At 36.0% G+C, this 15,104-nt stretch overlaps 2 protein-coding genes across 2 annotated transcripts; one reads left to right on the top strand and one right to left on the bottom strand.

Annotated features, from left to right (window-relative positions):
• Positions 1-1,079: 1,079 nt before the first annotated feature.
• LOC140138098 (GDP-fucose protein O-fucosyltransferase 1-like) lies at positions 1,080-9,405 on the top strand. The gene is given in 8 exon segments (XM_072159989.1): positions 1,080-1,300; positions 3,110-3,282; positions 4,577-4,753; positions 5,296-5,420; positions 6,012-6,127; positions 6,130-6,200; positions 6,825-7,088; positions 7,766-9,405. Coding segments are annotated over 8 exon segments (1,260 nt in total). The 5' UTR covers positions 1,080-1,158; the 3' UTR covers positions 7,958-9,405.
• A 1,073-nt stretch (positions 9,406-10,478) lies between these two features.
• On the bottom strand, positions 10,479-13,257 carry LOC140138097 (alpha-crystallin B chain-like). Its single transcript, XM_072159988.1, has one exon. The coding sequence runs from the start codon at positions 12,917-12,919 to the stop codon at positions 12,269-12,271; it is 651 nt and encodes a 216-aa protein (XP_072016089.1). The 5' UTR covers positions 12,920-13,257; the 3' UTR covers positions 10,479-12,268.
• Positions 13,258-15,104: the final 1,847 nt, after the last annotated feature.

The following is a 15,104-nucleotide window of genomic DNA, read 5'->3' as shown; positions in this document are numbered from 1 at the left end:
TGCGATTAATATTAATAAAAATGTAATGACACCAATACTATAACTACTAAATAATAATAACACTAATAATAATAGTAGGCCTAATAATAGCATTAAAATAATAATACTGATGATGATGATGATGATGATGATGATGATGATGATGATGATGATGATGATGATGATGATGATGATGATGATAAAGACGATGGTATGATGTTGATAATGATGACCATGACGATGATAATGATGCTGTTTTGCTGCTGATTATGATAATTATTTCAAAAATTACTTCCGTAACAAATAATATTGGACCTAATTAGATAATAAGCAAAGAGAAGAGGACTCTAGTATTTTGGGATCCGCATCCTTTGTCGTCATCGCAAAAGTAGCACTGCCAAATCGTGTATTAAAGATATATGTATTATTATAAAATTTTGTTGTAAGTTGCACTGTGTTATTTAAAATAAAGCGTTGGTTAGTTTATTATACTAGTATTACTTTAATATTAAGGTATACTTAATATTTTCGAACTTGAACTTAATGACACGTCAGTTAAGCTGATGTGGCAGTAAAACTTGCTGAATTTAACTTTTAATTATTTTCTCTGGCTTCTTTTCTTCGAGATCGGATGTACACGTGGCTCTCTAAGGTTCGTTCAGCATAGTATCAACAATCGATTAAAAATAGTATCAACACTCTTAATAGATTATGATCGAATAGTGCATGTTCGACAAACTCCTTGAAACGAACCCTGCGAAGGTAGATATAATACAATCAATCAAATTATTATACATAATTGCTCTTATCGAAGGACTTTTTAAAAGATTTTTCGACCAAATTTAAATGTATCACCTGGAACAGTTTGTAAGTTCAAAATGATAGATTGGTATTTTGCACATAATATAATATTCCATATATTTTAAATATTTTTGTTTATAATTATTTTAATATCCATATTAATTGTTTCCAGTTCGACCATATTCCATTCCTTGGCGTTCTTCTTTCAGGTTGACTGGGCATCACCTTTACTGCATTATTGACTATCAAACACCAGACGCTCAATAACCAATACCAACAATAGAAATGAATATGAATGAGACAGCTCATACCACGCTATTCCACATATTAAAAACCATTCACTGAAACGCTGGCGTTTGGTAAGCATAACATCTGAAAATGGCGCATCGGTATTGGAATCTCGCCTTGGCTGTTTTACTTGGGATTTTTGCCCTGACTTCTCCTATTTTTGGTAGGAATACAGGTGATTTGAAGTCGCAATGGGATCCGAATGGATATATTCTGTACTGTCCATGCTCAGGTAAGGCATATTTCAATTCGTAAATCGCTCTACAGATAACAGTCATGTAACATGCAACAAGTGAAAGCATACAACAGGTGAATTCGGTGTGTAAGATAGACGTTTTACATTACTGCGGTTTTATGTGTACATGAATCATAAAAATGCGAACGCCACACCCAGACACACCCAGATATTTTACTTTTAATGTACAGATCCAATTTTACCTGATTTTTTTATATTTATGGTGATCTTCATGACAATAGTCTCAAAAAAGTACATTTGAAAATTAGTCAATTTTAATTAGTAAATATTAGGTTTATGATGATCTTCGTGACAAAATTCTCAAATTAGTAGTAGGCATTTATATAGGAAATGTATTGTGCTTAAAGCTAATCAAATTAAAAGCACCTTTAAAAATCAACATTGAATATGATATTCACTTTAGAAAATTAATTCAATTCCATAAGACCAAATTTAATAACATTAAATTATTTTCCGTCTTATTCATACACATCTTATTTTATATCTCAGAATGCGTAACGTGCATTCATCATTCAACCAACAGATAGGCCTATGTGTTATTGAAAAAAAACCCTATTGCTATAACTAATAACATATAACTGTACGTCCCACACACAGTTACATTTAAATAAGTACACGTGTACAAGTCAAGATCACTTAAGGGGAATAAGACCATTGTCATTTTGTGCCTATTGTGCAAATCTTTTGTTGTTGTATTGACAACCTTTGTGTTTAATACACCGATATATTCATGAAGGTGGGCGGGGCATACGGGTCATTCCATGTCAGTAAACATGCTGTGTTTGTCTATGCAATAATGACAATTGTGGAATAAAATGCAAATTTTTAACAAGGTTTTTGCTTCAATTCAGCTTATTTTTTTCAACCTCAAATATCTGAGGATTGAAATCGGGTACTATTTATATTTCCATTTATTTCATTTATTTATTTCATTTATTTATTTCATTTATCTTTTTATTCATTTATTTGTTTGTTGTGCATTATATGTTTCTCCTCTAAATCGTTTTACTTAATAAAAAAAAGCCCGGGTAAAACTTCAACTAATCTGGGTCAAATTTCAGTTATCTGATACATACATATTTTAATCCTGCTCAAATTTTATCTACAATGGATACACTTTGGATAATAATTTATAATAATTTATCAAATTTATCTGGAATGGGAGAATCTCACATTCGATCCGGAGCACGATGACATTTTGATCAGTTTCTAAAAGTGTCGATTTTTAACATGAAAACAAAATCATGAACAATTTTCAACTTCATCCAGACATCTCCCTTGTTCATATTTATACAGGCCGTATCAAAATATTTGTCACACCATGGAAGTATTTCCATGGTCACACCCATCCGTTTCCATGTGCCATTTCCAGTAATTATATGGATATTTACTACAAAATCAAAATGCAATAAACCATATTGTAATTTATAATATTTTATAATAATTTATATTAGATTAATATTTATAAAAGGTCGTATAAATTGTGTTACTTTAAATTGATCTGATGTTGCATTCGAAAGAAGCAGGTTTTTCAATCAATATCAAACAGATATATCCAATCATTCTGATACAGTCTGTAACTCTGTATACCCTGAAAAACCTTAGTAATTCAAATCATATACATAAGAAAGGCCTTTTTATGTCAAGACATATCAAGGCATTAACAGCTTTTATCATCACGGTAAACTGTAAAGCTGACAGATTGGCGCCTAGATCTTAAAAGATGCCTTTTTATATTGCAGTTTTCTTCCAAGTGTTTTCACATGCAATGTTTTATTTTATCAGGACAATTCTCTGGCCAGGTGGAAGCCTTTCTCGGTACAGTAAACTTTGCTAAACATCTCAACAGAACCTTGGTGGCTCCCCCATTTATCATCTATCCCTGTGGTCGCAAATTAGGGAGGAAACAATCGGGGACATCACAGGTGTCAATTACTATGGCTAGTAAAGAGAACAATGTAAGATTGCATGCAACAGGTTTTTTTCAGCAGATGGGGTTCTTTTCTGTCTCGTGACTTTGTTCATTAGATAGAATTTGATAATCGTGAACAGATAAATCGAAATTCAATTATGTCGATCGGCCTTCATGCAGTATAGTTTTGACTAAGCAATGAGCAACTGATATATTTTTCAGTCAACTAAACAAATTCATCTCTTGAATAAAGTCACGATTTCTCAATCACAAACATTCCAGGTGGCCACTGGAGATTCCTTTTTTCTTATCACCACCCTACTTTTTCAGCAACGTGGGCAGGTAGTTTTGGTGGATGCCGAAATGCCTTCCTCAGGCAGACCATAATGCTGTTCTCATTAGCTCTTTGATGTTGTTCTCCTTCAGGACGTTTCAGCAACCAGGTAGAACTTTTCCTTGGATCTCTTCTGTTTGCAAGAACTCTTGGTCGTACCCTGGTCGTTCCACCCATCATTAACTACCAACATACAATCGGCAATGAAGGTGACAATGTAAGCAATGCTATTTTATCATTCCCAAACTTGACCATCAGATATAGGCCAACGTGTGATTCTTGTAGATCACTTTGGCAGGTTGGATAAGTATAGCGAAGGAATTGTTTTTAGCCATCAATTCCGACACTACTATTTATCGATCCAATCCAAATCAAGATTTCATCAATGACTTTATCGTGTGGCCATCCTCACCATGTTTTTGATTTTGAAATACTTTGAAAAGAACCTCATTTTATCATTAACAATAATTAATTAACAACAAATTATCGTTAAAAACATTCATTAACAAATTATTAATGAGTTACCTCATAATGTTTTCACAATCACGATCATTACACCTTCATCCATATCGCACATTTTAAGATAATTGCGAAGTATATCATCGTAGTCAACTAAAAATGAATTATAATTGTCAAATTGTGAGTAATCGCTATATAGCTTATTTTAGGGAAGACCCAACTTCAAATTTCGCATACGTGTACATAATTATATAAACGTGCCTGCCCGATTTATATACCACATAAACGTCAAATATTAACAATCTAATGCATTTTACACTTTAGTGTAAAAAGGTACAGTTGAAATCACAAATTGAATACTATCTAAATACTTGATTTATTAATGTTGCTCAGGTAAACAGCGATTTGTACACTCAAAAGTTCGTGAACTTTGGAACTGTTCTTGCGTAAAATGCCTGGTGTTTTTTTTTATCCCACAATTACACATTTTAAAAAACCTTTTTTTTTTTCTTTTTTTGTTTGCAATGTTTTTTTGCATATACACTAGGTGTACGCCCCATTCACCGATTACTTCGATTTGGAACCAATTACTGAATACCATGACAGGATAATCACACTGGAGGAATTCTTGGAAGACCATGCAGATATGAAATGGCCGGCTGGTGAGAGGAAAGCTTACTGCTCAAAAGATGCAGCTGATATCAATGGTGGCATCTGTGCTAGGGTAAGCATTGTCTCATTTCCAAGTTGAAGAAAGATTTCTACTCATACAAGATTGTTGCATACACTAGGTGTACGCTCCTACAAGATTGCAGCAGTATACTTTATTTGGAACTTCTTTCTTAGAGTGCTGCACGAACCCTCACATTTGAACCCTCAAATTTCAAGAACCCGTTAGAGCCATAAAGGATGTCTCCGGCAATCACAACAGAAAATTGATTATCGAACACGAATCACATGGTTTTTATTTTAAACAAACTCATATTGACGGCGAATTGTTTAAATACAGCCGTCTCTCAACACGCGATATTCAAAATTCCCGGGCCGAAAATTGTCTAATAACGTCCCAGTAATACAATGAAGGCTGACAACAATTGAGCACAAATAACCATGACGTCATTGCACTAGACAATTTCGGTGCAAGAAAAGACATTTCCCTACTCAATCACAAATTGCACATACATTATTTTATTATATTCTAATAATTAATATCATACTCGTATACATTTGTAATATACCTAAAAACTTTATATCGCTTATTTGCAGGGCGGAAATCCATTCGGTACATTTTGGTCTGATCATGGCATTGAATTCGACGAATCTGAAATTTGGGAAGATCAATTATTTTTCAATGTAGAATATGCAGATCATGCAGAAAAGTGGAAAAATACGTAAGTGTGTACACCAACAAAAACACAACAATATAATGGAACTCACAAGATTTGATGGTGTTAACGACGTATAGGAATGTATAATAGCTTGCCGGGCGTCAGCTTTCAAATGGATAAGAATATTTTCATACACTCTTACGAACAAAGAGCCTCTTTTTTGTCCTCTAAAGAATCCTAGGGCACTCTGAAGAACCATTTTGGTTCTCTGAAACTTATGTAGAATCTTCATTGGGTCTACCAAAGGTTCTTAGATTTTCATGAACCATTTTGAATTTGAAGGTTATAAGGAGAACCTTCCTATTCAACCCTTAAAAGTTATAAAAATTTAGAGCCTTTTGGAGAACCAAAAAGGCTCTAAATGACTTTCAGATAACGAAATAAAGTTCCCTAGAATGTCCTAAGCTCCCTTTATGGTTCCTCCTAGAACTTTAAAGGGTTCTCATGAGAGGACAAAAAGGTTCTTTTTTGAACTCTGTGGTAATCAGTGTTGTACATTGTTGTTTCCAATTCTGTTGGTAGCTCGTATATAATTATTGTTATTGGATTTCTGACATTTTTTGAAACCGTTTCTTTGTTATCACATATTTACAGGTTCCCAGCTGATGAGCATCCAGTACTTACTTTCATGAATGCGCCTACATTCAACCCTATTGCAGAACAGGCAGAAGAACTGCATAAATTACTCAGATGGGCTCCGTCCATTGCAGAGGAGGGGATAAAATCCTTAAGAAAATGGACAGACCAATCGTAGCACTTCATTTAAGAAACGGTGCTGATTGGGTAAGAAGGAACTTTAAAACACTTTTGATTTCGTATTCCAAACAAAGGATGACTTGTATTTATCTTGTAACTATTTTTCCATTGCATGGAACGTAGCCAGCTTACATGTAAGCCATTGTTGTTATTTACTGTGCTCTTTCAACAAGTCATATTTTATAAAGTTAACAAAAACACCTTGTGTGGAATCAAAGTAAAAGCTAATAAACAACCTTAAAATATTGATAAGAAACCACACATTCGAAATTCAAGGGAATAACAACCAAGACCAAGATTTTTTTCTGCATACTTGACCCATTTAGATAATATTAAAGAATTATTAAACCGTTTTATTGTAAACAAAGCTATATATTTCAAACTATGCGATTGGTTCGTTATGTTAACCCCCTGGACACTACTGGTCATCTAACAGCATTTCTGATTGGTTGATAACTTGAAATGCTCATTTCAATTGCCAATTATGACAAGGCTTTAAACTATTTATGGTCAAACTTGCATTTGCAGATGATCTTATTAATACCCTACTTGGGGTTGGTTAAAAATTTGACACAATATTCATTTTGGCCAATCGGCAGGTAGTTCTCAACTTCTCATGGGGTTAATGCTTCAAAATCTTCTCTTTTTCAGACCCGTACATGTGAACTAACAGACAAGAATTACCAGCGAATCCTGAGTTCCTATCAATGCACTGGGCGTGTGTCTGGTGATATCTTCGTCACTCGCAAGATGTGCATCCAGTCTGAGGAACAGGTTTCCGAGGAACTCCTTGAGATCGTCAAGGAACACAAGGCCAAGAGTGTCTTCGTTGGCACTGATCACTTCCCAATGGAAGATCATCTACAAGAGGAGATGGACAATCTGAAGAAGATGGAAAAGGGCTGGGAAAAGCATGTGAGTATTACAATGAAAAGTTAAACGATTTTCTGTCGATCCAGTTTTCTTTCTTTTTTAGTTTTCTAATGAAATCTTTATCATGTGTTTGTTTTGGGATGTTAATTTGGTCAGAAACGCAACAGGCGTCAACAATGGGAGCATGATTGATCATGATTTCATCCCCCTTATGAAAATTTATCCCCCGTGATCTAAGCCTATGGTAGAAGTAATTTTGTGTTTTACTCAACATGGATCTTCCCTAATAGTCCCTAAATCTTTATCATGTGACTGAATACGGAATCAGTTGACTTTTTCGGTAAATCCATAATTCTTTGCGGGTAGACCCGAGATGTCACGTCAATGTGTGCATTGCTAATACTGCGCTCTTCACGACTTTGAAATGCGCATGCAGTAACGATATTCTCTACACGATGTGTGCATCGGCGTGATGCATGACGACATCTCGGGTATACAAACCGTAAAGAATTATGAGATTTACCGAAAAGGTCCATCGCAAATTTTAGGGACAAGGACAACTTGAAACCTTATAGTCCAAAGAAGATTTAGAAAAATTATGTTGCATCATTATACATTAGCCTTTAGAGAATTCCGTTATCTTTGGAATAAAAAATAGTACTGCATTATCCAACATTTCCATCGAGTTAATCTTCAATTATCTCTTTCTTTTGTTTCAGAAGTTGCAAGTTGTAAACGAAGATCCCGATAGACCTCAAGTAGACATGTACGTCATGGCGCAAGCAGATTATTTCATCGGTAACTGTGTATCAGCATTCAGTGCATTCGTTAAACGCGAACGTGATGTCTTGGGAAAAGAAACTTCATTCTTTGGATGGCCTATAAAAGAAGGAAACCACGACGAGTTATAAATGTGTTGCCTTTAAACTTTTTAATGCAATTGCCAAATATTTTGTGAAAAAAGGTTGGCCTTATGTTGAGAATATTTATCAACATTACTTGAAAATGTTAAAGAGAAGACCATACCATTTCTACAGGACTTCACCCTTGGAACATAATGGCAATAATCATCCATAATTTTTATGCAAAGTACCATTTATTTTTATGGTAATTTATTAAAGTTGTCTTCTAGGTATTTCAGATGTTATGTCCAGCATGTTGAGATGTGTGCAGTGCCTTAAAGTAAAGCCAAATAATATGGTCCAACCAAAAGGGTTTCTTTTTTTGCAGACTTGTAGGCCTATATAGTAAGTCGGACGGGCTACGTATCGGGAGCGACAGGAAATTTTCAACGGAAAGCAAAAGCTTCGGGGAGTCGGGAGGCATGGTGGAATATGCTCTGGCCAACGTATTTAAAATATTCCATTTATAACCCATAATTTGGGAAATATTTTCCACGGGAGGGAGTATGAACTTCAAATGGAATTAGCGCATTAACAAACTCTATTTGAAACTCACTCTCCCTTTATGGAAGATTCATGTCAAAAGTCAAATGGAACTGCCTTATGGGTTCATTACTTTTGAAATTCATACTCCCCCTGTGGAAGTTACTTCTAACATTTCCCACAGCGGTTGTGTGGATTATAAGTGAAATAGCCCAATATGAGATTTACCATTTGCAAAATACATGTTCCAAACTGCGTGCGTTTGGTAACTCATCATATATATAGTATTGAGCAATTCTATTTTCAAGTAATTACGCCCTTAGTTGCATTTCATATACAATTAAATTGGTAATATGTAGTCAACATGTGATGCAAATTAGCATGAATGACGTTAAACGCATTTTTTTTTGAAATCAATCCACACAAATTAACTTGACAATCTTTTTTCATTTGGATTCAAATCACATCATATACAATTCATAGGTAATATCCAAAGTGTAATCTCACTTTTGTTATGATTTATATTTTAATGTAGCTCAACAAGGGGTTAAATTTGGTAACTTTGCCATTTTTTACCAAGTCACTTTTTAAGTTCCAACTCGTATAATCTTATCAAAAATTTATTTTCTTTTAAGAAAAATTTGTTTCTTTCAAGAAAATCAATTTGCTGCTAAGAATTTTTATTGAGTTCAAATGGTAAAAAGTGAAAAAGCTGCCAAATGTTACCCCGGTATGCAATATGGACAATTTTGTGCATACATTTTGTACGAAATAATTTTGTAAACTGTTTGACGTCCACTGAAATAGGTGTTTTGTGATAATTTTTTTACTTAGTTTACAACAAACATTAATATCATTAAAAACAAAAGAGGAAAACACCATAAGTTGTATTTTTTTTTGTTAAGTTGTAATTTTTTAATTTCAATATGTAATTCTGAGCAATAAATATAATATGCATAATTTGTAACGCAAAATTAGGTCTATGCGTTTGTTATTCTGTGTATGGAGATGTACGGAGACCCGGAAGTGACATGTATTATAAGCCTAAAGTAAAATATTATCTCGGGCTCCGATATTGTAGGTCGTGCCCCAAGATTAGCAACTTGGGCGTCTTACGTTATTAAAAATTGATTGAAGGTCTTCGGTTATAGTATGTCGGGCCCCGACAGAGTAACTCGCAAACTACCACTGATCTTGCAACACTCGGCACTGAGTTTTTCCCCGGGTGCTCCGGTTTTCCTCAGTATGGCATCCCTTGAATTTAGTAGCCTCCGAGCACTATTGGGCTTAGCTTGGCTTCAGCCGAATGTTATAAATGAATAAATATTGAACAAAGTGAATTGAACTGATTCCATCAACATGATCAACCGGACACTCGAGATAACCAAGAAATATGCTACAAAGACGAAAGTTCTTTCCGACTTGTGCATAACTTTTTTTTTTGTACGGTAATAATTTTATAGAACCTCATATTAAGGTACATGACGGGTCAAGGACCTTCTGGAACTTTTTTCCCAAAACTTAAATTGGTAACATGCCACATGAAATGAACAGATGAGCAATTGGGCTATTTCAGTTGAAATCCATCACAGATCCTGCATGGAAATAAACATGCACCCTAGCCCTATCATGCATGCCCATGGAAGGCACGGCCTTTTAAGATCTTTAAAAATCTCCCATAACAGGGGTGAGATTTCAAATGGGAGGACATGTCTTTGTGGCTTCCATGCAGAGCTCAGTGCTAAGGTTAAAATATGCCTATTTAGTCAAGTTTGGTATAACGCTTTGTAAAAACATAATATTACGGATTTTGATAACTACACACATCGTCCTTTTGCAGCAATTACTATAAAATTGTTTTCAAGTTCAATAACACTTTACAAAACAACATTGATTGGCAACTGATTTTTATAACAGAACACACATCGTCCATTTCACTAATTCAATCACTAATCAGTAATTACTATTACAAACTTGTTTAACGCTTTGTAAAACAAAACATTGAATAGGCTATATTGATTTTAACATAAAAATAAAAACATCGCCCTTTTGCACTAATTCAATCGGTAATCGGCAATTATTATAATGTACAACATTGTTTTCATGTTTCATAAAACGCTTTTAATAACAGACGTGCACACCGTCCTTTTGCACCAATTCAATCAGTAATCAACTAATCATGCAGCAAAATTGTTTTCATGTTTGATATATCGTTGTAAAACAATACATTGGCTAGGCTATTGATTTTAAAAACAAAACACTCCGTCCTTTTGCACCAATTCATTAATCAGCAACTATAATGTACAAATTTGTTTTCAAGTTTGGTATAACGCTTTGTAAAACAACATTGATTTTAACAGAGCACACGCCGTCATTTTTCACCAATCTTTTTTCACCAAGTTTGGTATATAAAACGCTGAAAACATAACATTGAATAGGCTATACCGATTTAATAACTGAACACACATCGTCCTTTTCCACTAAATTCGATTAGTAATCAGCAATACAATTACTTTTAATAGAACATCATCCTTTTCCACTAATTCAAATATATACTGCGCCAATAAAGTATCCTTACACTTGGAATAATAATCACAATTTCAAAACTGAACAATATTGGGGTAAATTTGTTTTTTAACAGATGCACTATCTAATCCTGCACTTTATGACACCACATTGAATTCAATGTGACCTCAAGAAGTAAAGTTGCAAGCAATTGAATAGACGAAGGTCCAGTTTTAAAAGTGACAAATTGGCCTATATACAAGGCGCAAAAAGATTTCAACAAGCGCAACAATGAGACAACACAGGTTCTTCAACGAATCGTTATTTAAAGCAGTTTTTATTTCAGTTTTTGATTCTCTGTACTTTTCATAACTTTCATTTTATTTGTCAGTTCTTTTGTTTCAGTTTTGTTTTGTTTCTTTTGGTTTAAATTAAAGCCAAACGCATAAATCAGCCATTCACGACTCTCAAACCAGATGTCTATAATAATAGTCTGTGGAGTTTTGTATAGGCCAGTTTGTTACTTTTAAAACGGGACCTTCGTCTAATCAAATGCTTGTAACTGTACTTCTTGAAGTCACATTAGATTCAATGTGGTGTCATAATGTGCAGGATTAGATAGTGCATCTATTTAAAAAACAAATTTACCCCAATATTGTTCAGTTTGGAAATTGTGATCATTTTTCCAAGTGTAAGGATACTTGATTGGCGCAGTATAGTATACCGGTATACTATTTTTTTTCAAGTTTGCCATGTTTTGTAAAACATTACATTGAATAGACCACCCATGCTATGCAACAGAGAACACAATAATCTATTTCTAGAAAAGTACCGGTATACTATTTGAATATGGAAAAACAATAGCAACATGTGGAAAGAGTGGCTGAAAACATGCACGTCACAAGCTGTTCAAAACTCGTTTTCCCCTCCCTTCTGTATCCGCTACTGACTACAGTGTACCATGGGTGATCTTTCACTTCAGAATAGAGCCTACCATGATCCAAGTTCATACAGGACTGCAATCGTCAACCAGGGTGAAGTATACATGCCCTTTGGTTAATTATCGATTCTTCTTCTTTCTTGTTAAGTCAAGTCTCCGTGAAATGAATAGTTATGTATCACTTTGAATGTTATAATTCAAAACGCACTTTTGTGAAACTCCCAGTCTAATTCGTCTCAGGTCTAACTAAGAGCGACAATTGAACACAATGGCTTCACAATCGATTAAAATCACGTCAAATTCATCTGTATTTAAGACATCAAAACTTGCGTGAAAAACAAAACGTTGGCGTTCCTTAGTCGATTTCATACAGTTTTCCAATGTTCAGCTGCTCACGATTCTTTCTTGTCATCATCTATCGGAGGTGGTTCAATGGCAATAGGTACTTCGCGAACTTCACCTGAACTGTCTGATTGTTTCTTGGGCGCAGACACCGTCAAGACCCCTCCTTGCGCCAAAGAAGACTTGACCGTGCTTGGATCCACATTATCAGGCAGCAGATAGCGACGAGTGAACTCTCTGGTGATGAAACCATGATCGTCTTTGCGCTCTTCATGCTTACCTATGATTTGGACGTGGCCATCGACGACGGTGACGTTGAGATCTTCGGGTGCAAATTGACTGACGTTGATGGTGACTTTGAAATCTTTGTCCTTGTCCTTCTCAACTTGAGACGTTGAGCGTTGACGTTGAAGGTATGGGCACGTCTGGGCATTCTGCCACCAACCCTGGATATAAGGACATTGGTGGTGGTGATCGGCCGCGTCAGATACAGGTCCAGGTGTTGGCGGTGGCGGTGGGGGGCCTCGTGGAGATGGAGGAGGTGGGCTGTTGCCGAATCCACCAAAGTATCCAAACGGTGAATGATCAAACAGGCCTCCATGATGATGATGGCCGAAACCATGGTGACCGTAAGGTGAGCCGGCGAATGGTGGTGGCGGTGGCGGCGGAAACATAGGTCCATGGAAAAGACCATGGGACATCCACGGGAACGTCCATTGATTCCTTCCTCTTCTGATGGAGGATCTGAAGTGATTGGAACATCGTGTTTTTCTTCCGACGATGCCATTATTCAAGTAGGCAAGTTAAAAGCTGAAGTGTGGAAATCTCGAGAATATTATTTTTTGTCAATTGTCTTTCGACTGTCCTGTTCTAATTCTGTGATTAATGTATGATATCTGGCAGAATGAGAAATAATTTGCAGTGATGTTTTAATACACAGAACAACAGCTGCAATCACGGGCAATCGATGATACTGCAGGCTGCAAAATTCTGCTACACTGTACTACGTGGATTTCTACACGTTTCTACCTTTATTTTGCACGTACAGCATCTGACGTCATCATTTATAGGTTTAATATCTATAGATATTATATTATAGTCATGAACATGATGACACGACCTTTGTCATAATTACTTATCGTGAATTACCTGACACACGACATGCAATATCGAGAATACTCTGCTATATATTTATATTATAGTTTCATTCAACAAGATTTTTTAATTACCCATTAAGGGCTCGGTCACCCACCTTTACACGGTATTTTTTGTGGGATCTGCGAACACATCAGACACACCAAATTACATTCTGAATACTAGAAATTCCTTCTGATATCAAGTAGGCTAATTTAGATTTTTTTTTTAAATTCGCGATATGATACAAATTATGGCATAAAATATCTAAACTTTTGAGGTCTTTTGGAAAACTGCGTGTATATCTTCAATACCAAAGGTCACAATTTTCATATGGTCGGCTTTTCATCCCAGCTACACAGACCTACACGTTAAGTGCATATCATTAGATTAATAAAGTTTACTTCGAGGACTGTTAAATGTCAAAAATTTTCAATTTTTAATAATTTGACATGTACGACTTTAAAAACTTAACGTTATTGCCATGTTTACACCAGGCATAATAAATATATGTTACAGAGGGTGTCTGAAAAAAACCCATCAACAAACAAACATGTGTCCAGACATGTGTATTGCATTTTCATCACAGTTTGACGAAAATAATTGGATTTTAATTATTAACAGTAGGCCTACATTATTATTGCTTTATTCAATCAAATATTTTAGGCTGTCATTTACGTTACCATCATTTACGTTACCGTGGTTATTATTAGTGTTATTATTATTATTTCGCCACATAAATTTGTTAGGTCATATCAAGCTTGGATGGGAGGTGTAGAATGGTTATGAGTGGTTTTGTGTGGGGTAGATGGATGAGGTGTGGGTGTGAGTGGGAGGTGTGTGTGTTTTATATCTCGCCTTATTTATATGCCTGTGTTTTGAAACACGTTGTTACAAAATGCTATAAGTTTGACTCTACTTTATTGTACAAATAACTAATTGCAATAGGTACAACCCCAGACAAACAAGAACCTAGACCTATAACTTTGGTTTGCGTAGTGAAGTCAACACTGCTTAGCAACGATTTTGACAAGGACGCAACCCGGACGCAAACAAGCAGACATGTTCGCGTCTGCAGAACATGTTGCGTTTGACGCGGGCGATAACGGCGCAGCAATCACGCAAACGATCGCGTTTTTCGTTCCAGACATGAACGCTTATTTCTCCGCGTCCGACCACCCGACCAAAATCACCTTGGATACGTGGCTTCACCTACTGCCATGGTTAGGGATGGGCAGTTACAGGTCTAGGTGGTATGTCTATGGGTACAACTGCAGTGATATAGGGCCTACCGCCTTAGATTACTAATACACAGATTGGAATTTTCCATGCCTGTGCCCTCTAAGCGTACTCGAATTCAGCTGACGCCGGTACAGCGTACAGACCTGGCGACATCGCTTATCTTACTCGCGAAGTTTCTTTTGTGTACGTTCGCGCTGTTTGCGCTATTTTTGAGTTTGATCACGCGGTACCTGACTTAGCGTCAATCCCCTGAGGCAACATGCCATGTTTCCGCGGTATGCCTTAGACTGCTGCCCTCAGTCGTCAACCGTCTGGATTGACGACTGAGAAAACTATGGGAAAAAAAGTGACGGATTTTGCAACAGGATTCCTGTGGCATAGAGCGTGCGCAGTTGTATCCAAATTGACCTTTTGACCGAGTTTGTTGTTTTTAGAAGTTCAGAGCGCGATCTTGTCACAGCGGCGCAATATAGCGACGCGGTACACGGGCGCCGCTAGTCAGTCGCGCTA

The sequence above is a fragment of the Amphiura filiformis genome, chromosome 17 (genome assembly GCF_039555335.1).
Source record: "Amphiura filiformis chromosome 17, Afil_fr2py, whole genome shotgun sequence".
NCBI lineage: Eukaryota > Metazoa > Echinodermata > Ophiuroidea > Amphilepidida > Amphiuridae > Amphiura > Amphiura filiformis.
The sequence above is the reverse complement of the archived record's forward strand: the minus strand, read 5'-3'. Positions and strand labels throughout refer to the sequence as shown.

Coding starts and splice junctions, on each gene's coding strand:
- LOC140138097 (XM_072159988.1), bottom strand. CDS start 12,919: ATGTCCCATGGTCTTTTCCATGGACCTATGTTTCCGCCGCCACCGCCA.